Here is a 24,737-nt window from a genome sequence, read left to right as displayed (position 1 = left end):
CTAAATCCCCAGCCCTGTAATCTGATTTTTTTAACTCTTTCAGGAAGACACCCAGAAAAGGTATAGCTGGGTCAAAAGGAATTTCCATATTTAGTTTTTCTGGGGATCTCCATACTGATATCCATAGTGGTTGTACCAGTTTACATTCCCATCAACCATGTAGGTGGGTTCTGCTCAACCTCATCAGCATGTTTTATTTTGTTTCTTTTTGCTTTTTTGAGTTCTTGGTGATACTCATTCTCTCTGGAGTAGGATGGAATCTCAGTGTTGTTCTGATTGGCATTTCTCTAATGGCCAAAAATATTGAACATTTCTTTTTTTTTTTTTTTTTTTAGTACAGGGGATCGAACTCGGGACCTTGCACATGCAAGGCAGGCAGGGGCACCACTGAGCTAAATCCCCAGTTCCATTTCTTTATGTACTTATCGGCCATTTGTATTTTGTTTGAGAAGTGCCTATTCATTTTAATTGCCCATTTTTTTTATTCGTTCTTTTATTGGGGGGTCTACATTTCTTGAGTCTTTCTTTATATATTCTAGATATTAGTTCTCTGTCCAAGGAGTAGCTGGCAAAATTTTTCCATCCTATACATTGCCTCTTCACTGTTTCCTTTGCTGTGAAAACGTTTTTTAATTTGATATAATCCCATTTGTTGAGTCTTTGTGTTATTTCTTGTGCAACTGGGGTTCATTCAGGAAGTTCTTGTCTATGCCACATCTTCAAAAGTTTGGTCTATTTTATCTTCCATCAGATTTAATGTTTCTGGTTTTTTGGGGGGTTTTTTTGTACCGGGGATCAAACTTGGGACTTTGTGCTTGCAAGCCAAGCTCCGGAAACATTGGGCTAAATCCCTGGGCAATGTTTCTGTTTTAATACCTAGGTCTTTGATACATTTTAGTACAGGATGAGAGATAAAGATCTACATTTAATCTTCTGCATGTGGATAACCAGTACTCCCAGCACCATCTGTTGAAGAGACTATCTTTTCTCTCTACGTTTTCACCCCTTTTGTCAAAAATCAGATGGCTGAACGTGCCTGGGTTTGTTTGTGCATCCTCTGTTCTGTTCTACTGACACACGTCTGCTTTTTATCACTGTAGCTTTGTAATATAACTTGAAATCTGGGATCATGATGCCTCCTGCTTTGTTCTTGTCAAAGTCCAGGATTGCTTTTACTATTCTGAGTTTCTTTTGGTTCCGTATTGAATTTTAGGATAGTCTTTCAGTTCTGTGAAGAATGCTGCTGGTATTTTGGTTGGGATTGCACTAAATCTATATATCAGTTTTGGAAATATGGCCATTTTGATGGTATTAATTCTGTCTATCCAAGAACAAGGAATGTCTTTTCATTTTCTGATATCCTCTTCAGTCTTCTTTTTCAGAGTCCTATAGATTTCATTAAAAAGGTCTTTCTCTTCCTTGATTAGGTTAATTCCTAAGTGTTTAATTTTTTGAAGCTAATGTGAACAGTTGTTTTCCTAATTTCTTACTCAGTGGATTCATTATGGTGTACAGAAATGCTATTGATTTTTGTGTGTTGGTTTTGTATCCTGCTACTTTGCTGAATTTGTTTATTAATTCTAGGAGTCTTTTGGTGGAGTTGGATTTTTTTTTTTTTGGTTCTTCTATATAAAGGATTGTGTCATCTGAAAATAAGGATAGTTTGACTTTTTACTCTCTAATACATATCCTTTTTATTTCATTCTCTTATTTGATTGCTCTGGCTACAGTTTCAAGTGCTATACCAAATAGGAGTTGTTAGAGTAGAGAGCCTTGTCTTTTTCCTGATTTTTTTTTTTCTTTTCAGTATTGGGAATTCAACTCAGGATCTTGCACTTGCCAGGCAGGCACAGCGCCACTGAGCTACATCCCTGGCCCTTGTTCCTGATTTTAGAAAGAATGTTTTTAGTTTATCCCCATTTAGTATGATGTTGGGAGTGGATTTGTCATAAATATCTTTTAGCAATTTGGGGTAAGGCCCTTCTATACTTATTTGTGTCAGGGTTTTTAATCATGAATGGATGTTGGATTTTATCAAAGGCATTTTTACCTCTACTGAGTGATCTTGTGATTTTTATCCTTGCTTCTGTTTACGTGGTGTATTACACTTAGTGATTTATGTATGTTGAACCATCCTTGCATCTGTAGGTTGAAGCCAATTTGGTCACAATATATGATCTTTGTAATGATTTGTTACATTCTGTTTGCAAGTATCTTGTTGAGGATTTTTGCATCTATGCTCATTAAGGAGAGTAGCCTGTAGTTTTTCTTTTTTGTTAGTCCTTGTCTAGTTTTGGCAGCAGGGTAATGCTAGCTTATAGGAATGAATTTGGCATTGCTCCTTCCCTTTAGGTGTCCTGGAAGAGTTTGGGAAGTATTGGCATTAGATCTTGCCTGAAGAGCTGGTAAAATTCTGCAGTGATTCCATCTGGCTTTTCTTAGTTCATAGGGTTTTTATCAATACTCCAAGATGGGTACATCATCTAATGGGAGACTTAGGCTTAGAGAGAAGAAGTAACCTGCCAAATTCACAAACAATGAAGTAGAGGAGCAGGGTCTGAGACTATGCTTAGCTGAGTCCAAAGTGCAGGCTCAGAACCCCTTCGTAAACTCTTCACTCTCCAGATTTCAGAGATGTTTTCTTAAATAATGCTGTGAGCTGTCAAGTGGAAGTCTCATAATTCCAGTGCTGTGCTGGTAAATTGGTCTCCAAGAAAAGGGAAAAAAAGCCCCAGTCTGTAACATTTACTGGTTTCTATGCCAAAATAATACTACTGTGGCCAATTTCAAAATGCCAATGGCGAGTGAAGTTCCTATACTATAATAGTGGGCCCTCAGGAGCTGGCACAAGTCCACCACAGCATCCTACTGCAGGGTTCCCCTTTGACGGATGAACAATCCAAGTGAGGCCACACAACCATCATTAGGTCATATAATCAATTGCTTAAGTTCACTTGAACTTAAGACTTCTACAAAAAGGCCATGCATTATTTTCAGTACTCCATTTTTAGACACATACCAAGTAAGGAGAGGAGAAAAGCATCATTAACAAACACATACTTCAAAGTCCCTTCTTGAATAACAAACGTTCTTATAATTTGATATTTTATTTAGTTTTTTCAATATTTGGACACTAATTGAGGTTCTTTGTCTACCTGATTGTCTAAATGGAAGGTCCTAGACAAACAAGCAAAGGTAAGAGATGAAAGGAAAAAGAAAATAAAATGGAGCTGGGCGTGGTACCACACGCCTATAATCCCAGCGCTCTGGAGACTAATGCTGAAGGATCACTGTGAGTTCAAGACTAACCTGAACTACATGGTGAGACCCAGTCTTAAAAAGCCAAAAGGAAAAAAAAAGAAAAAGAAAAAAAGGAAGATGAGAGAACATGATGCAGAGATCTTAGAACAGACAGAAATCAACTGGAATAAGAAAATAACATCTCCAGGTTACAGCAGTGGACACTTGCTGTTCTCTCCTCCCATCTTCTGGGAAGAGCCCCGTCTTCCCAGAAATGGACTTTCACTCCTAGCCCACAGAGTTTGGCTGGAACTGATCCTACCCCTGGCTCCCAAAATGGACCTTCAGCCCAGGAATGATGGATGAGCGTGCAACATACCTCTGGCCTAGGCCTGCTTGTGCACACATGGATCGATTCAAATAAGCCAGGCAGAGGGAATGCTGGGGCTGGGATTAGAACTATTGGGAAAAAGGCTATGCTGGCAGGATAAATGTCTGGAATTCCCTTCCCCATTGAAGGAGAGCCTACCTCCCCACAAAGCCAACAAAAAGGAAAACAGTGTTAAGACGCAGAGCAAAACTAAATCCTGACACCACAATGTGAGTCTCAAGATTCAATCATATGTGGAGTTAATACAACCTCTTGACTTTTCAGTTACCTGAGCCAATAAATTCAATTTTTGGCTTAAACTGATTGGAGTTGGGCATCCTTGATATGTGCAAGTAATAGGTTCCTGATAAATGCAACTTCTATAGGAAGTTGGGGTTCTTTTTTCTTCATCCTAAAGTGCAGGATCTCACAGTCACAGATGGGCCTTTAAAAACACTGAGGGCAGCTCCAGACCAGCCACATACAGGGTCACAACAGGGTACCCCACTAAGCACCATTCCTCATTCCAAAGGGTCAGGTCTGCCAAGATGTGAATAACACCCCCTGCTGTGACCTGTTGCCCAAAGACCCTGCCAATCACCTATGGGGTGGATGAGAACCTATCTGAAAGAAACCAGGATTTAGGTCAGTCTCAAAATGATTTCCTGAACACAACTCTTTAATAGATTTTTTTAAATTTTTAAAATAACTTTATTATCAAACACACACATATACAAAAAATTAAAACCATTCAAAGAAGAACAATGCAAGGGGAAAAAAACTACAATAATATTCAAATACAGTAGAACTCAACCAAAACAAAACTGAAAAGCACTTAAACATTTTTCCGTAAAACTTAAAAAAGCATCTCAAGCACCAACAAGGCACCAGAGGATGTGATTTGTTTCAGAAAGATCCCCAAAACCAACATTGAACAAATAATGATCTGGAGCAGACTCCACATAAGCCAAACTTCTCCTTAATTTAAATTTCGATACAGTCATATGACACACCATGGAAACACAATCCGAGAAATATGTTATTAGGCCATTTCATCCGTGTGTATCCTTAATTAAACTTTCAGTTTCTCACACTAGAGAAACTATTAGGTATTTACACATATATGTCCTATTTATTTCACTTAAGAGGATGGCCTCAATATGCATCCATTAAGCTATAAATGTCTCTAGTTTCTCATTCTTTATGGCTGAGTCATATTCCATTTTATTAAAAAACCACATCTTCTTTATCCATTTTCCAGTTGATGGCCACTTGGGCTGTTTCCAAGCTTTTGCTATTATGAACTGTGCCGCTATAAACATGGGTGCACATATATCACTGTGGTATGATTCTTTTAATTCTTTTGAGAAGGTACCAAGCAGGGGAATAGCTGGGTCAAATGGGACATCTAATCCTAGTTCTTTGAGGTATCTCCATACTGATTTCCACAGTGGTTGCACCAGTCTGCACTCCCACCAACAATGGAGAAGGGTTCCTTTCTCCCCACACCCCCACCAGCATTTGTTATTAGATGATTTCTTGATAGCAGCCATTCTTTCTGGGGTGAGGTGAAGTCTCAGCGTTGTTTTCATCTGCGTCTCTCGAATAACCAGTGATGTTGAACATTTTTTCATATATTTATTTGCTCCTTTTATTTGTTTGTCTGAGAAATGTCTGTTCATTTCAGATGCCCATTTTTGAATTGGGTCTTTGAATTTGGGGGGTCTGATTTTTTTTAAGTTCTTTATAGGTTCGAGATAGTAGTCCTTTGTCTAAGGTACAGTTGCTGAAAATTTTTTCCCACATTGTAGGTTGTCTCTTAGCTCTGTTGGTGGTTTATCTTGCAGTGCAGATGCTTTTTAATAAGATCCTAGTTTTTGATTCTTTGTGCAAGTTCCCATGCCATTGAGGTTTTGTTCATGAAGTCTTTCCTATACCAATATCTTCAAGAGTTCTACCTAACTTATCTTCCAGCAAATTTAGTGTTTCTGTCCTAATATTTAAATCTTTAAACCACTTCAATATTAATTTAGTGCATGGTGATAGGTATGGGTCCAGATTTAATCTTTGGCAGGTAGAAATCCAGTTTGTCCAACACCATTTATTAAATAGGCTATTTTTCCTCCAATGATGATGGTTGGCTCCTTTGTCAAAGATGAGGTGGCTGAGCGTGTCTGAAGTTGTTTCTGCATCTTCTAATCTATTCCACTGATCCTCTTTGCCAATACCATGCTGTTTTTATCACAGTAGCTTTGTAGTATAGTTTCAAGTTGGAGATTGTAATACCCCCAGCCATATCTCTGTTGCCTAAAATTTCTTTTGCTATTCTAGGTCTCTCCTGGTTCCAAATGAATTTTTGGATTGTTTTCTCTAGTTCTGTGAAGGATATTGTTGGAATTTCAATTGGCATTGCATTGAATCTATATAGTAGTTTTGGAAGTATGGCCATTTTCACTATATTGGTTCTTCCTACCCAGGAACAAGGGATGTCTTTCCACTTTCTTATATCTTCCTCAATCTCCTTTTTCAAAGTGCTATAGTTTTCAGTGTAGAGGTCTTTTGCTTCCTTTGTTAGATTGATTCCTAGATATTTCATTTTGTTGGATGCTATTGTAAAAGGAATTATTTCCCTAATTTCTCCCTCAGTGAGTCTATTATTTGTATATAAAAAGGCTATTGTTTTTTGAGTGTTGACCTTATATCCAGCTACTCTACTGAATCTGTGAATTAAGTCTAGAAGTCTTTTGGTAGAGTATTTTGGGTCTTTTATGTAAAGTATCATATCATTAGCAAATAATGACAGTTTCACTTCCTCCTTTCCTATTTTTATTCCTTTTATTTCTTTCTCTTTTCTAATTGCTGTAACTAATGTTTCAAGAACAATATTAAACAGGAGTGGTAATAGTGGGCATCCTTGTCTTGTTCCTGATTTTAGTGTGAAAGTTTTCAGTTTTTGACCATTTAATATGATGTTGGCTGTTGGTTTTTCACAGATAGCCTTAATCAAGTTGAGATAAAGACCTTCTATTCCAACTTTCTGTAGGGTTTTAATCATGAATGGGTGTTGGATTTTGTCAAATGCCTTTTCTGTGTCTATTGAGGTAATCATATGGTTTTTGTCTGTGACTCTGTTAATATAGTATATTACATTTATTGATTTATGAATGTTGAACCATCCTTGCATCCCTGGGATAAATCCGACTTGGTCAGGGTGTATGATCTTCTTAATGACCCTTTGTATTCTGTTTGCCAGTATCTTGTTGAGGATTTTTGCATCAATATTCATTAGGGAGATTGGCCTGTAGTTCTCTTTTTGGGTTATGTCTTTCCCTGGTTGTGGAATCAAAGTAATACTTGTTTCCAGGAGTGAATTCAGAAGCTTTGCTTCCCTTTCAATTTCCTTGATGAGTTTAAAGAGTAATGGTGATAGTTCTTCTCTAAATGTCTTGTAGAATTCAGCAGTGAAGCCATCGGGACCTGGGATTTTCTTTGTTGGTAAATTTTTTATTACATTTTCAATTTCACTCATTGTAATTGGGGTGTTTAGAATTTCTATATCTTCTTCATTGACCTTTGGTAATTCGTATGTATCTAGGAATCTGTCCATTTCTTTTGTGTTTTCCATTTTATTAGAGTACAGGTTCTCAAAGTAGGTATTGATGATGCTTTGGATTTCTCCTGGATCTGTTGTGACTTCACTTTTTCATTCTTGATTGCATGGATTTGAGCCTTTTCCTTCCTTTTTTTGATAAGGTTGGCTAAGGGTTTATCAATTTTATTTATTCTTTCAAAAAATCAACTCTTTGATTAATTTTTTGTATCATTCTCTTAGTCTCCATTGCATTGATTTCTGCTCTAATCTTTATAACTTCCTGTCTTATATGAGCTTTGGGTTTGTTATGCTCTTCTCTTTCTAGGAGCTTGAGGTTCTGCATTAGGTTATTTATTTGAGTTCTATTTTCCTAATATGGGCATTCAGTGCTATGAATTTCCCATGTAGAACTGCTTTCATTGTGTTCCATAGATTCCTGTATGTTGTAGTGGCATTATCATTTACTTGTAGAAACTGTCTAATCTCTTGTTTTATTTCCTCTGTGACCCATTGTTTGTTCAGGAGGGTGTTATTCAATTTCCATGTGTTTATGGGAGTTTTGCCATTTCTTATGTCATTGATCTCCACTTTTATTGTACTATGGTCTGATAATATATAGGGGGTAACTTCAATTCTTTTACATTTACTTAGAAATGTCCTATGAGCTAGCATGTGGTCTATTTTAGAGAATGACCCATGTGCCGCCAAAAAGAAAGTATATTCTGATTTTCTGGGGTGGAACACTCTGTAAACATCTATTAAGTCCATTTGTTCAATAGCTTGGTTTAATTCTAGAATTTCATTGTTAATTTTATGTCTAGATGATCTGTCTAATTGTGATAAAGGGGTATTGAGATCCCCCACTACAATTGTATTAGAGCTTATTTGGTTTTTCATGTCCATTAATATTTGTTTTGTATAGTTGGGGGTATTTGTATTTGGTGCATATATATTTAACATTGTCATCTCTTCCTCTTGGACTGTTCCCTTCACAAGGATGTAGTGACCATCTTTGTCTCTCTTAATTAATTTTGGTTTGAAATCTAGTGTGTCTGCAAATAGAATTGCTACCCTTGCCTTTTTCTGGGTTCCTGTGACATGGAGAACTGTTTTCCATCCTTTTACTTTCAGTCTATGTATTTCTTTTTGAGCTAGGTGTTTTTCTTGTATACAGCATATTGTTGGATTTTGTTTCTTAATCCATTCTGTCAGTCTATTTCTTTTGATTGATGAATTGAGACCATTAACATTGATAGTTATAACTGATAGATGCTGACTCATCCTTGTCATGATGTTTTACTATTGTTAGCTCTTTTATTTCTTGTTGTTGCTGTTGTTGTTGTTGTTGTTGTTTTCCTTTCACTTCAGTTTCTTACCTTGCCTGGTGGCTTCCCTCTGTTGGGCCTCATGGAGTTGTGATCTTCATTGTCTTTTTCTAGGGTATTGCTTGGGATTGTTTGGAGTGCTGGTTTGGTATTCATGAAATTTCTCAGGTGTTCTTTGTCATGAAAGTATCTAATTTCCCCATCAATTTTGAAAGATAATTTTGCAGGATACAACAGTCTAGGTTGGAAGTTATTTTCTTTTAGGGCTTGAAATACTTGACTCCATGCTCTTCTTGACTTGACTGTTTGTGTTGAAAAATCTGCCATGATTCTGATAAGCTTTCCTTTATAGGTGATGTGTTTCTTTTCTCTAACTGCCTGTAGGATTCTGTTCTTCTGTTGGGTTTCTGGGATCTTAATTATTATGTGTCTAGGTGTAGATTTTTTTTTGATCATGGCTAATTGTAGTTCTATATGCCTCACTTGTCTGTATGTCCAATTCTCCACCTCTGTCTGGGAAGTTTTCTACTATTACTTCTGTGAACAGGTTTTTTATGTCAATTGTATTTTCTCCTGTTTTTTCATGGACTCCTATCAGTCTTACGTTATTCTTCCTTGTACCATCTAGCAGCTGCTGGATTGATTTCTCATGGTCCCTTACTATTTTTAAGAAATCTCTGTTTTCATGGTCCTTAACCAAAATCCTGTCTTCTATATCTGATATTCTATCTTCAGATTCCCTTAATCTGCTATGCATGCTTTCAATCAAGTTTTTAATCTCCTGAATATCTGTTTGAATTTGTTTCATGGATTCCATTTCTTTCTTATACTGGGCATTCATGGCTTCCAGCATATTTCTGAGCTCATCTATTTTTTTTTTTTATCTGTTTCTGTTCTAGAGCCTCTAATTATGTCTTTCACTCTGCCCATTATCTCTGTAGTCATCTGGGAGGTTATTTCTGCTTTGAATTTTTCTAGAGCCTCATTCATCTGTTTTGTTACTTCCTGTGCTATCAGTTCAGGGTGTTCAGGTGGTTGATTATCAGACTTTTCCACCTCGTTTTCCCCAGAAATTGGAAATTTTCCCCTTTTGTGGGGTGGAAGCCTGAGTTTGTGACTTGCTTAAATGTCTTCTCATTTTTGTTTTTGGTACTGTCAGTTATAAGTCAATGAGTCCCAGTAAGCCAATCACAAACCTGTGAGATTCAGGCAGACTTCCGGCTCCAAGTCCCAAATTGAGCTCCCCCCACTCCCACAGGGCTGAACTCCACAAGGCTCTACTACAGGTTCCAGCTGTCTTTCCCCTGAAAATAGTCTGGGAGGTGACGATCCCTCCAACTTACCAAGTGCAGCGGTCTGGTGTACCTATATTGCAGAGATTATCTTCACTTTTCCAGTGAGCTTCAGTTTTCATCAGGGAGCCTGACAGAGGCCCTCTCTCTGCTGTTCATCTCTGCAACTCAGGACAATGGCCTTTATGTCTCCCTGTGGCTCTGTAGTGTGGAACTGGGTAGCTGCACAGCCAAGAGGCCAGAGATGGGGGGAGTGGCAACCAAGCGGCCAGTGGGCCTGTGTGGGCGGATGTCCTCACGGTCTCCTGAATGCAAGTGGGCAGGGCAAGCTGAACAGAGCAGGGCACAGCTATCCGTGTCTGGCCACAAGGCCAAACTGGCAGCCAGTGTGCCTGCCCAGTGGGGTGTCCTCACAGTCTCCTGGATGCAGGTGGGTGGGGCCTCTTTAATAGTTTTTACAGAATTGCTAGTTAACTTGTCAACATTTTGTCCTGGGTAGGAGAGAACTAAGTTCAGCATGGACAAGAATAAATACAGCCTCTAAGTGGGCTGAACAGCTGACGAAGTGATAGGATCTCTAAAAACAAATCCATTGGAAATAAAGTCTTTGTAAATAGGGAAGGGTGGAGGGCGTGAAGGGAGGGCTAGGAATGGGGAAAAAATAAGAACCAAGATGCATTATATAAAGGTACAATTCCTAATGAGAAATGTAATTGTGTTGTATACCTACAATGTACCAATAAAAGAATTTAATACCAAAAAAAAAAAACCAAACAAATCCATTGGTCTATTTCTTCTGTAGTAGTGGACTAGAAGATTTTAAATCTCCAGAATCAATTCATTTCACCTAGCTGCCTTATGCATGCATCTTATTAGCCCTCTGAAAATCCACCCTATGTCACTTGGGCTATCTCCTCAGGTCCCAGAGCAAGGTGTCCTAGAAACAAAGATCTTTAGTTCTTAGAGCACATCTAACTTGAATCACAGAGGGTCCTGGTAATAGTGATATCTAATGTCTGCTGATGAACTCATCTACTGCAGCAGTGCTATGAGTTAGGTCCTGTGACATCTCCACTTAGCAGATGAGGGAAGGAGGCACAGAGATGTAAGTAACCAGCCCAAAGTCAAATTGCTAGATGATGGCAGAGTAGGCTTTGAACCCAAGCAGTCTGGTATTTATATATCCACTAACTGAAGATTCTTAGGCCTAGAGAGGCCTCCAGAGAGCAAGGGACAGGAAGACTAGACAGAAGTAACTTCGCTGATGTTATTCAGCTACTCCATGACAAAACTTTCACTTAGGCTCTTGTGCCCTAGTTCAAGGTGCCTCTCCGTGGCAAGCAGAATAGGGAGATGCCATCAGGTCAGACGCGAAAGTGCCCAAAGACCAAACCAACCAAGACTTCAGAAGTCCTTCCCCTTAGACCCAAAGGTTAAGCAGACATTACTGGATCCCAGTGTCTTTGCAATCTCAGTTTGGACCCAACCCAGTGCGCCCTGAAAAACAGCTCCATGGGTTCCAATTCGCTCTCCTGAGTGTGGCTACTCGGGCCATGTCTACTACATACATAGAGCTGTTTCTCAGGTCCAGCCCTTTGAACTTCCCAATTTCTCATGCCCCAATCTGCAGAACGAAATTAACCCTGATTTTCAACCTCCATCCTGTGAAATCACAGAGCCTCTGCCCTGTCCTTGACCATACCATGTACATCCATGTCCTGTCCTGATGTCTACAGGAAATGTATGGGCACAGAAACCTCCTGCAACAACAGTCCTGGCCTCCATTGTGGTGTTGTGGTAATGTCACACCAAGTTTTGCTCACTGAGGATGTTTTTGGAAACATCTGGGGGCAACAAATTCCACCCAGATGAAAATATAATCTGTGGTATAAGAGAATATATTCATACATATAAAGGACATTTTAGAATTTAGATATAAGGAAGATGAAGTTGGATCACTCTCATGGCTTATTTGTAGTTCTCTCTTGCCCAGATTTAAAGCTGGCATGTAAGAATTGGTACTGTTCATACACAGAACTTCTCAGGCCACCTTGGCATGTTTCACTTGTGGGGTTAACTTGCCATCAATCTAAAGAGAGGGACCAGGATTTAGTAGTGCATATGAGTAATCTGTTTCCACAACAAATACAGTGATTACACCCTTCTTCTTATTCAGAGAAGGCTCTTATTAGAGACCTTTTTCTTTTCTTGCTCATTTAAGTAGAAGTTCTGGGGGCAAGTGTTTGAAGAGCTGACAGAGCTTGCAGGAACCCATCAAGAAATATGGAAATGCCTCAAAATGTGTCCAATTTAGCTCAATTTACATCAATCTCAGCTGCTATAAGAGGATGCTGTACCTCTATTTTTTTTGCTGCAATTTTCCATGCTGTCAGAAAAAAATGAGAAAATAAAGCTAGAAGAACAAAAAGCAATTCTCCTAAAAGTAGAAACATGAAGATTCACTTTAGACAGATCACATTTGAAATTATATCTGGCTCAATGCCCTTGGATGCAGCTCTGAGGAACGATCCTGTCACTACTGAGATGCTCCCTATCGGGTGGGGAGAGGTCTGTGCAGGACAGGTGTGCTGGAGCTGGGCCTCAGTGAGTGCTCCTGGACTCCTCTGCCTCGTCTCCCACCTCTCTTGGCTACATGTCTGCCTCATTGTCTGGCACTGAAGACCAGCATGTCCACAGAGTGGGCGCATTGGCACCCATTTCATATTACAGCCTCCTATTTTCACTACCAGAGAGGGACTTAAGAGTCACAATTTCTGTCCCTCAAGATTAAAAATATACTTTTGAATAACTCATGAGTTGAAGAAGCAATAAAAAGGGAAGTCAGAGGGTATTTTGACCTAAATGAAAAAGAGAACACCACATATCAGAATCTGGAATATCACTGAAGCAGTTCTTAGGACAACATTTAGGACATGAAATTTCTTTATTAGGAAAGAAAAAGAATCTCTGATTGGGCTGGGGATTTAGCTCAGTGGTTTCGATGCCTGCTATGCAAGCGCAAGGACCCGAGTTCGATCCCCGGTACCAAAAAAAGAATCTCTGATCAAGCCCTTCAGTGTCCTTTTAAAAACTAGAAAAAGAGCAAATTAAATCCCCATTAAACAGGAGAAAGGATATATAAAGATAAGAACAGAAAAAAATGAGATAGAAATAAGAAAAAAATTAAAGCAAATCAAGGAAACCAAAAGGTGGTTCTTGAGAATGTAAGTAAAATTGATAAAGTTTTAGCCAGAGTGATCAGGCAAAAAATTGAGAAGACACAAATTTCCAATATCAGAAATGACAGCAGTAGCATCACTACAGATTAAGCAGATTTTCAAAGAACAATACCAAGATTTTATCCCAGTAAGGTGAACAACTTAGATGAAATATGTAAATCCTTTGAAAGATACAAACTACCAAAGCTCACACCAGAAGCAAGATAATCTGAATAGTTTACTTTCTTTTAAAAAAAAATTGAATCTGGGCTCTGGGCTGTGGATGTAACTCAGTGGCTCTATGCCTGCCTGGCAAGCATAAGATTCTGAGTTTGATCCCTGGTACCAAAGATAAATAAATAAATAAATATATAGTTAAAAGCTTCCACCTCCCCCCCTCCCCAATAAAAACCTTCAAGCTCAAATGATGTCACTGACAAAATCTACCAAACATTTATGGCATAAATAACACTAAACAAATTCTTCAGAAAATCAAAGAGGAGAAAATATTTCTCAACTCATTGTATATATCTAGCATTACTGTGATACAAAAACTAGACAGATATTTCAAGGACAGAAACAGATCAATAACTCTCATGAGCATAGATACAAAAAATGTAAATAAAACTTTAGAAAACAAAATCCATCAATGTAAAAAAAAGAATAGAATATCATAGCCAAGTAAGGTTTATTCCAGGAATATGAGGCTGTTTCAATTCAAAAATAAATCCATATAATTCAATGCTAACAGATTAAAAAGAAAATCTCATGATCATCTCAAAAGAGGAAGAAGGAATATTTCCAAAATCCAAGTTCATTATTGTTGTTTTTTAAAAGGAATAAAAGAAAAGTCCTCAATTTAATCAGAATAGCTACAAAAAAAATGTATAACACATTTTTAATGGAGAAACTCAGAGCTCTTTCCCTTCGTGATAAGAAAGAAGACAGTAATATTTGCCCTCACTAGTATTTAACATTATGCTAGAGTTTCTGGTGCAATTTGGCCAATACATATTACTAGCATAATAGGATCAGTAAAGGAAATAAGGCCATACAGATCATAGGAAGAAGGAAAATTATCTTTATCTACATATAATTATCTATGTAGAAAGTACTCCAGTATCTATACAAAAACTACTAGAAAAAAATTATTGAAGTAAGGTCCAGCATACAAGGTCAATAGACAAAATTAATTGTATTTTTAAATACCAGCAAAAAATAAATAAAAGATTTTTACAATACCATCAAAAATATGAAAATTTAAGGATAAATTTGACAACATATGTGCAAGACATGTATATTGAAAATTACAAGACAGTACAATGGAATTTTGATTCATGAACTTAATTCTTTCCACAATTTTGGTTGCAGAATTTGAACTAAGTTCATGAACCAAAATACCACTGTACTTAGAGATAAGTTAAAACAAAAAAACCTAAATATATGGAGAGATATACCATGTCCATGGATTGGAAGTCCATGGATTGTTAAGATACCTTAACATAAGAACTGTCTATTAAGTTCTCCCCAGTTGTCCTGTTGATTCAGTGTAGTCCCAAGTAACATTTTGAGAGCTTTATTGAAATTGACAAGTTGATTCTAAATTTTATATAGAAATGGAAAGAACCCAAAAGATTCAAAAGAAGTTTGAAAATGAACAATTAAATGGCACAACTTACACTACCTGACTTCAAGATTTTTGTAAAGTTAAATAACCAGACAATGCAGTATTGATTTTGGGTAAGTAGGTTAGTGGAATAGACCCTAAAAAATACACCCATAAATAGTCTATTCATTTTCAACAAAGATGCTGAGGTAATTTAATAGGGAAAAAGATATTTTTTTCATTGATTTATACAAAAATTAACTCCAATGCATCATCGACATTATAAGATGTCTGGAAGAAAACATAAGAGAAAAATTATTCTAAGCTTGGGCTAGACGGATTTCTTAGATATGGCGCCAAAAGCATAATCTTTAAAAGAAAAATTTTGATAAATTTGACTTCTTCAAAATTAAAAAAAATACTCTTGAAAAGACACTGTAAAGAGAATAAAAAAGAAACATGTTACAGTTTGGGAGAAAATATTCCAAAGATGACTTGTATCTAGAATACATTAAGAACTCAAAAATTCTGGTTTTGTGAGAAATAAATTCATAGATTCTATAGGCTGCTGGATTACTCTACGAGGTGAGATTTTACCATGTTTCATGTAGGAAAGCTAAGAAATTGCTTGATGAAAAATGAGCTATGACCATTGGAACTGGGGTATCTGAGAGGATCCAAAAGGCTTAAACTCTACTGAATCTGTGCACTCCTTTGCAATTATTCCCATTATACTTCTTGTCTGATCAAATTATGGCCCCCTTTTGGAATCATACTAATATTTCCCTCATACTCTGTATTTCATTGTTTCTTCCTTAGCAGTCAAAGCCAAAACTCAACACAGCTTTAGAATGCAATGGAGCTGGGTGGTGGGAAAGGAGGCACAGTGAGGGATTTCAAGGAAAAGTCTTAGAAATTCCTTAAAATAGGAAAAAACTTTTTGAAGATGACTTTTTTTGAGTAGTGAGTCAGAGTAGATAAAAATGAGACTTGGAATATGGCTCAACAATGATATGGATACAATTAATCTATCTTGAAAAATCAGCTTGCTATGATTCTAAGAGCTTGCAGGTTTGGCTAACATAACCCAGACCTAACTGTGGTTAAAGAAAAGAAAAGGAATCAAATGACTGCTACTAAAGGAAGGAATCCAAAGTCTTCAGGAGACAGGAAGGGGCCGTGGCTCTCTCCTGTGTGTTCTGTCACACATGGCTTCATACATTTACCAAACTTTCCATCTGGCTATGAATAACAGATGAATGATGTAAGCAACAAGGTCTTTGTGAAGCACATCATGGCCACACTCAAGTTAAATAGGAATGCTGCTGGGTAAGGCTGCTGTTCAAAAAGAACCTTGACCTTGGTAGCAATAGGAGAAGTCCCAAGGGGCCAATCCTGTGTAATGCTGATTAACCATCAGGAGTCAAGTGGGTCATATGTAATTGGAGAATGCTGTTGATGGCTTGGTGCTCCAGAAGTTAAATCACCAGGCAGGCTACTCAGGTGTTAATTACTTCTGACAACCAAAAATTCTCAGGTATGGAAAACTAGAAACCTAACTTGCTTTAAGGAGTCTTTCTTCCTTCCTTCTTCCCTTTCTTCCTTTCTTCCTTCCTTCTTCTTTTTCTTTCTTTCCTTTTTTGTAAAGATCAAACCCAGGGGTGGTGCATCACTGAGCTACATCCCCAGCCCTTTTTATTTTTTGAGACCAGGTCTTGCTAATTTGCCCAAGTTGACCTCGAATTTACAGTCCTTCTGCTTCAACCTCCTGAGAAGCCAAGATTTAACCTGTGTGCCACCAGATCTGGCAGTAGTCAATTTTTTATCCTTACCTGAGTCAGTTCATGGATCCAGACTCCCTTGAGTGACAGGATGTCTGGGTACCATTGTACTCACCTACCACATCTGCCACAGAAGCTTCTCTCCCAGCAATCCCCAAAAGAAACTGCGGTCATTAGCCTGGGCTGAACACAAATTCTCTGGAACCCAGAATACCAGAGAGCTTTGTCACTTTGAATGATTGCTTATAGTGACTGAGGAATAAATAGTTCTAACCCAACTTTGCATCTTGGCACGCCCATGGAAGCTAGGCCCTTTCTGGTGATAGTTCAATATTCTGAGTGTTTCATTCACTGGCTATAGTAAATAGGAAATAGCAGAATGCCGTACTAGTTTCCTCTCACCAAGTTTCATGTAACCTGTATACTTCCATACTCGAGAATTATTTACATTTATTTACCTAAAATTATGTTTTCTAGCTCCTTGTCTTCTCCAACAAGAATACCCAATTGCTTAAAAGCAAGAACCACATTTAAATGATTCCTCTTATGTTCCAGATGGAAATTGTGTTTCCTATCTAGTGGACCTTCAGGTGTTCATAAATTCTGCTGGGATCAGACAAGTGTTATTGGAGCTGGCCCTCCCAATAGATAAAGCAAATCAAAGGCAATTGCAACCCCAGAAATTAGAGCCATAAAGACTCAAGTCCAACTTGCTATATCCTAATTGCTATTATATGTTCACTCAGCTCACCAGTTTAGAGCAAAAAGTTAGTGGTATTTGGAGAATATCTATCAAAGACTTAATCAAGTGGTGAGGCCAATGATGAGGCCTTCTCCAAATGCTGTGTCCTGGCTGAAAGAAATACAGCACTTGGAAATAAACTATTGATCTGGAAAATGCATTTTTCTTCATTTTGATGAACAGGAAATACCAGAAGCAATTTGGTTCTGACAAATTGCTGACAGGATTAGTAGTCTATCTTCAAAGGTGCAGCATTGAAATGGAGGGAGAACCCCAGAGCCACCACTGCCTGGGTTTGAATCCGGGCTTTGCCACTCACTAGTTGTGTGACCTTAGGCAAATTACTTAACCTCTCTGAGCCTGTTTCCTCAACTGTAAGAGAGAGATAACTGTATCTACCTCAAAATATTACGAGTCAAATTAGTTTCATATTGTAAAGTGCTTTGAAGAGTGTCTGACACACAGTTCAGTGCAGTATAAATGCTAGTCGGCTGTAATTATTAACTATCTTTGTAGCTCCAAGATGAACTCAAGTCATCAGGGTGCTTCTGACTCACCGTTCCTCTGGACTTGGTGGCGCTGGCCCATTGTAGGTGATATCAAGATGGGGTGCAGTCAGCAGACACTTGTTCCCAGTACTGTGACTGTGTAATTCTTCTCTACTATGGCACCTTTTCCTTGGGGCTTTTGGGCCCGTGTAGATTCCAGCATCACCAGTATGACCTCCCAGCCAAAAGCTTGCAAGCCCTTCCTTGCACTAGCAGACAAATGGAGGATGGAGGAGGAGGACCCAATCTGGGGGCCACTTTAGGAGTGAGGGGAGGGTTATCACCAGCAGACCAGTGACCATCCATCCCCCATACAGCAGAGAGAGACCCAGGCCAAGGATTTGGCTGCCAGAGGAGGTGTGGGAGGCAGCTTTTCTGCATCCTGAGCCCACTCCATCCCTGTCTATGCTCCCATCTGGCTCAGTGGCTTTCAACTTTTCTCTAACCTTGACTTACAAATTTCCAGGGAGATCTTATGATTGAAAAAGAAGCACCCAAGTAGTTGTTGTACCTCCCCATTAAGCATCATCTGATTGGATGCCTGCAGCCAGCAGTCAGATGCAATGTCGAGATGGAACCGTGGTTCTACCACTCCAATCTGGGCAGAAATCTGTCTCACCCACTTCCTATGCTTTCTTTTTATGAACCTTCCTACTGATTCCTTCTAGAGGGAGAAGCAGCCTCAAAAGAGGGATGCAATGGGACCTCGAGCATCCTTGTTGAAAACCTGAGATAGCAGAGATATCCACCAGGGTCTGACCTCTTTCTAAACCTCCAGTGTTGGGAGCCTGGAGTCGATGTCCCAACTCATGATGCATCAGAGAACACTGCTAACAACTAGAACTCTTCCATGATACTCCAAAAAATACAAGGCTATCCCAAAGCTAATCCTTATAGGAACTAAGCCTGGAGAATGTGAGTTATAACTCAGCCTCTTAGCAGATAATGAAAGTGAAGCTGAGCTGGGAGCACAGGAATAAATTGCTCTGACCACCAACACAGGAGAAACAACCAACTAATGCAGGAAGAATACTAAACTCCTGTCACCCCAGAGGACTTGGACAACCTTGTCTTCCACATGGCCCAAGAGCACATCAAAGTAAGACTCAAAGCAATATGGACTTCTGTTGGGATCCAAAACCACGGGCCTCAGGATACGTACTGCCTGCTAGGGTCAGGAAGCTGCTTCTTTCACTTTCTTCATTATCTCAGTTCTTTCCATCCTTCCCAACTGTCGCTCAGAACAAAGGTTAAGTTGACTTTTCCATTGGAATAAAATAGGACACCATTCCTCCTTAAGGAAACAATTTTAAAAGCACCACAGCAGAGCCATGCCAACAAGTCACACTATGTATCTGAGGGAAGACTGAATTCCTGGGGCCAGATGTTTGAACTAATGATTCCCATTAGAAAGGAAGCATTTCTGGAAAACAGTAATGTGCAGAGTTGCCAGTGATCTTAACTGTGGGTCCCCCGGCCTGGGGTCAGGCTTAACAGCTCCTTAGTAAGAAATGACAGAACATTTTTAAGAACAAATGCTACTGACGTGCACATAAAGCTGTAGAAAACACACAGTCCACCGAGGCAAGCTAGTCTCAGGTGCTGGCAAGTCCAAGCCCTCCACAGAGAGGCAGACCTGAGACTTCCACTTCTAAACAAAAAGAAGTCATTTTAATGATCAGTACTTTTAAATTTTAGAAAGAAGTAACTACTCATGGAGAGCCACGGCAGTGCGCCAAGTAACCACAGCAGGAATAAGGCCATTTATCAAACATCAGTAACTCAGCCAGCCATTTGCACATTTCACTGATGCGATTTTATTAAAATGGCACATAGATTTCTTACTTATATTTTTTGTTAAAACTTCCTTTTTTCCCCCTGGTATCAAAATAGTTATCTTTTTAAAATACCTTGTTAAAGTCTAATAGTTACATTGTTATATATTAAATACTCTCCTAAAATAGCAATCATTTCTCTTCCATCTCTCCTAGAACCTTGTCTTACCATAACTATCATTTTTTTCTTTTATTATTTGTTTCTGTTTTTGTTTTGGCATCTTTTAAATTTATGCACAGAAGCATTAAAGGGAAAAGATTTCCCTTGTAAGCCCACCATTTAAAAACAAAGAAAGAAAGAAAAAGAAAAAGCCAGTGACAATATTTGACATGACACTGGATTCATTTAGCACAGGCACTCAGACCATGACCTTATTTAAACAAAATCATCAGTTCGTGCCTAGAAATAGTAATGTTGACCCAACATCGCCCTCTAGTGGCAAGGCTATATCAAAGCACCCAACAATACAATAGGGTATGTACAGTATTTGGACGGTATTTGAACAGGAGGCGCTCAGAGTCCAGTTATAGAGATCAAACACATTTTTTCTTTCACAGGTTACAAGACAACTGGAGTCCTGAAAATTCACTCTGAACACAGACTGCCCTCAGCTACTCCCTGCAAATTCCCATCCCCTCAGCTTCACACGGTACTGAAATGCTCCATCAGAAGCTGGACTCTGGTAGGGTTTTCTTGCGCCCTAAGGAAAGAGTGTGGTATTTCACCCTCTGCAAGGTGCCATAAGAAGTCTGCTCCCCGGGAACACTCTTCTGTGAGAAGCTGGTGGCACTGGGTCTTGGGAACCTGCTGGCCTTGCGGGGGAGGTGGATCGAGCTGGGCGCAGACCGGACATCCCTCTCGAGGCGGCCGCCCAGGCCTCTGGCCAGGCCCTCGGGAATCCTGAGTGCAGGAGAGGAGCCTGGAGCCTGTTTGTCCACAGCAGGGCTCAGCCGGCCACTCCCCAGGGAGCCGGAGGCCCTGTCTGGCTTCCGGCTCTCCTTCTTCCAAAACACAGACCTCAGCAGGGTGAACGTGCTTTGTGGGAGTCTGTCCTTCTCGGAGGCCCTCTCCTCCGCTGCAGCCCTCACCTTGGGTAAGGTCCCTTGGCCACTGTCCTGACAGTTTCTAGACAAACCTACGGAGGGGGACGGTGGGCTGCTCTGGCTTCCCTTCCAGCTGGAGGTCTTCTGGCCCTCTGGGCGGGCTGGCTTCTCATTCCCAAGGGAGGGCATCACAGTGAGGGGCAGGTCAAACTTTTTGGGAAGCCGGATATCCTGACTTGCATTTTCCTTCCGTGTCCTGGTTGTGTTTAGAACATCAGAGTTTCCAGTGGCCGGGGGGTGGTCTGGGGGGCCTGAGGGACGGGGCACCCTCCCATTAGCTTGGCCACTGTCTTCAACAGAAAGGGTACCATGTGACCTGGGAGATGCTGACTTCTCATCCCCTCCAGCCGAGCCAGTCAGCAGTGGCACAATGGACTGGCTGGTAGTTCGACGAGGTCTGCGTCTGGACTCCAGGTACTCCACCAACTCCACAGATGCACCAGGTCGCTTCTCCCTGTGCCCGAAGGACCACCGGAGGGGCATGGTCTTAAAGGGCCCCTGGCTGGCTCGGGATGCGGTGGGCACCTTCATGCTAATGCTTCTGCTGCAGGCACCCCGAACCAGAGGCCTGGACTCCAACCCTCCTGAAAGAGACACCAAGACCATTAGCACCCAAATAACCCTCCAGCTGCAACAGGTGAAACTGTAGCGCCAGCCATCTAGCAAACACTCACTGAGCACCTCCGAGATAGGAGACTCGGCCCGGGCCTGGGATGTGTCTATCACCGAGCAGGATGCATGGCATTCCTGTTCTCAGGACCAATGGTCCCAGTCACCAACCCAGAGTCCACTCATGCATTGAAGTCATAGCGAAAGCCAAAGCCAAAGAAGGAACAGGTCACCCCTTTATATTCGGGGTGATTGGGTCCAGGACCAACTCTATAGATCCTCAAGTCCTTCATATAGACAGTATTTGCATATAACTTGGGTATTTGCATATAACCCATGCACATCTGTCCATATACGGTACATTACATCATTTCTAGATTATTTCTAAAACCTAATATAATGCAAATGTTACGTAAATAACTTCTACGCTGTATTATTTAGGGAATAATGACAAGAAAAAGTAGTCTATACATGTTTAGGACAGATGCAGTCTTTTTTTTTTTTTATTAAATTCTTTTTTTTTTATTAAATTCTTTTCAGATGCAGTTTTAAAAAAATATTTTTGGACAGTAGTTGGTTGAATCTGCCAGTGTACAACCTATGGAAACAGAGGGCTCTCTGTGCCTCAATGTCCGGCAGTATAGACTGCTGATAAAGCTCAATCTTAGGGGAAACTACCCTAAGATTTAACATCACCCAGCTTTTTTCTTTCTTTTTGGGGGCTAGAAGGTGATACTAGGGGATTGAACTGAGGGAGCACTGAGCTATATCCCAGTCCTTTTTCTTATTTTATTTTGAGACAGGGTCTCACTAAGTTGCCCAAGCAGGCCTCAAACTTACAATCTTCCTGCTCAGCCTCCTGAGTAGCTAGGACTACAGGCATATGCCACCACACCCAGCTTCACCCATCTTTATATATGTCCATGAACCAGAATGCTAAGCAGAAGTCCCTGCTTTTCCAAGTCAAATTAGGTACTTGTATTTTCAAATACAAATTCTCCCACAAGCTAAAAAAAAAAAACCGAACTATGTTTAATTCCATCAGAGCTGCCCATATGCCTTCATTGTGATTCGTAATATCTATAAATAGCTGGGGAGATGTTTTTGATATATAGTGGTAAGTGAGAAATAAGAGTCTAAAAAAATAGTATAAGCCAACTGGCAAAAAATATACACATGTGTCTATATTACGCATGCATGTAGAAACATACAAGCAAGGATGGAAAAACAGACAGCAGCACAAAAGGTATGTGAGGTGCTGTGTACAACTGCTTCTCTTTTTAGTTCTTCCCCGTATTTCAACATTTCGAAGGAGAACATACATATAACCAATGTTGTCTGTTTTTCCTTAGAAATTCCCAGTCCTCCTCACTGTACCATTACAGTGTCTTGATTTACACATGTCTACAACCATTGAGGAAGAAATCTTCAACTGAAATCTACAAGCTACACGGCACAAGGACAGTCACATGCATTTGGAGAGAAGCTGTTGGTCAACCACCCAAGCCTGTCACCCACAGCTGGCTGCTATCAACATGCTATTTCACCGTAAAACATGAGTGTTACAAACTGATGGTTATGTTCCCTTCAATTCATATGTTAAAATTTGAATCCCCAAGAGGATGGTAAAGAAGTGAGGGCCTCTGGAAGGTGATCAGACTATGAAGGTGGATCCCTCAAAACAGGCAAAAAACCCCACAAAACTTGACCACACTGGCAACTGATCTCAGATGTCCAGAACAGTGAGGAACAAATTCCTGCTGTTGACAATCCACCCACTCTACAGCCATCCAAAGGGCTGCAACAGAGAGGAACTCCAGGAATGAGTAAGGACCACTGCCACTAAAAGCCCTCCAGGGATAGCAGGGGAGGGACCTGAGACTTTCAGGTGCACAGGTGAGAGCCCAGGAGAACCACGGGGTCGCATTGCATGCTGCGGGAGGAGGTAAACTGCACAACAGCCAAGCACCCTGAAAAGAAATGACCCAAGGGGGAAGGAGGAGATCGCTGGTTCCTGACCATAGGAGTGTGAAAGCACCTCAGAAGCTCCACAAGGATTTCACCTTTCAGGTTTTTCACAGATAATTTTTGATGCTTTTTTCTTTACAGCATTCCTGTAGATTAGCCGGGAATAGATACAATTTCACCCAAAATACTTTGTCATTTCACTTTGGCTTGACCTTGTTGCTCCATCATTAAATCCCCATATTTCAGATAAAACACCATTCTGGAGTCTGAGATGTGTGTGAAGTTCTCTCTTTTCCTGTTCCTCACCCCCAGGAAGGGCAGAAAGGGGAGCTTTGTGTAGGGAGGACAAAGCTGCGACTTTTCGCCTTTCATGATTCAAGGGCGTCACCTGGAGCGGTGGCAGGTGGCTGGAGGGCTGGCAGCTGCCCTAAATAGCGTCCTTCCTTTCTTCCTGGTATGAAAGGGCCAGAGGCCAGGGCTGACATCAATGCCTGTGCCACACAGCACAGGAGCCAGAGATGCCCATGGAACCGCTTCTCCTCTTTCTCAAGGCAGCGGTGACAAGCACCCTACCTTCGTTTTCTCTCATTCTATCTGCTACACTATTCTAACAGGATCCGGGTGGGGGGCATTCTGTACAATTGAGAAATAACAGCAGAAGGATGGGAGGAAATGAGAACACACAGCCGCTGATACTTGCTCACTGGCTACTAAGTACCCTACTTCTTATCCAGGTGGACATAAGACCTGAAGTCCCTCCCTTGGGGCGATGGACCTTGGAGAGTTCTGGGTGGTAGGCTTAAGCACTAACTCTGACTCCCCTGCCCCCCACAAGGGAATCTAGGGCCTTCCTTACTGTGGGCCAGTGTGGCCTGAGAACTGGGCAGCTTAAGCTGCATTACAGGTACAAACAGGTACATCTTCCTGAGAGTTATACCCACCCCACCCCACCCCACAGTACACATAAGAAGCTGCCAGGCCAGAGCCCTCTGCATAGCCGCCACCCACATGGCAGCCCTGAAGCTGGCAGACACTGCTCCAAGAGATGCCACCTCTGCTCCTGTCCATGCGTGGCCATGCTGATTCCCAGCTGTCTTCAATCCTCAGCTAGTGCAGTGAGGCATCACTGTGACCTCACCCTGTGTGATGTCAGTGGGGAGCCTGGGGGCCTATTTTCCCCATCCCTAGCCCACCTGCCACAGAGCAAGTGCTTTCAGTTTCTCTAAGGGCTGCCACCTAGTGATTCATTCAGAAAGTATTTAATGAGGGCTGGGGATTTAGCTCAGTGGCACCACACCTGCCTCACAAGCACAAGGTCCTGAGTTCGATCCCCGTACCACAAAAAGAAAAAAACCACAGCAGTATTTAACAAGAGCATACTATGTGCCAGGGGCTGTTTTCATTGCTTTGGATACAGCTGAGGGAACAAATATAAAGTGCCTGTCCTTACTGGGTTTGACCAAAGCACAATTATATATCATGTTGTGTGTGATAAGGGCTACAATAA

General features: G+C 40.5%; 1 protein-coding gene across 4 annotated transcripts in view; it reads right to left on the bottom strand.

The window, feature by feature from the left end:
- Nucleotides 1-14,290: 14,290 nt before the first annotated feature.
- Nucleotides 14,291-24,737, bottom strand: part of Usp43 (ubiquitin specific peptidase 43) — a 73,038-nt gene continuing 62,591 nt past the window's right edge. For 2 of the 4 annotated variants that reach the window (XM_021238309.2, XM_087191819.1), the window contains one exon: nucleotides 14,293-21,237. In XM_021238309.2, the coding sequence (XP_021093968.1) occupies nucleotides 20,216-21,237 (1,022 nt within the window). In that variant the 3' untranslated portion in view covers nucleotides 14,293-20,215. Of the gene's footprint in view, nucleotides 21,238-24,737 lie in introns of all 4 variants that reach the window. The other 2 variants (XM_087191820.1, XM_013076729.3) reach the window with 2 other exon arrangements.

This window comes from Heterocephalus glaber, unplaced genomic scaffold (genome assembly GCF_053883595.1).
Source record: "Heterocephalus glaber isolate CG9 unplaced genomic scaffold, H.glaber_assembly_v1.0 deba00001564, whole genome shotgun sequence".
Classification (NCBI taxonomy): Eukaryota; Metazoa; Chordata; class Mammalia; order Rodentia; family Bathyergidae; genus Heterocephalus; species Heterocephalus glaber.
This window is presented reverse-complemented; position numbering and strand designations above follow the sequence as displayed.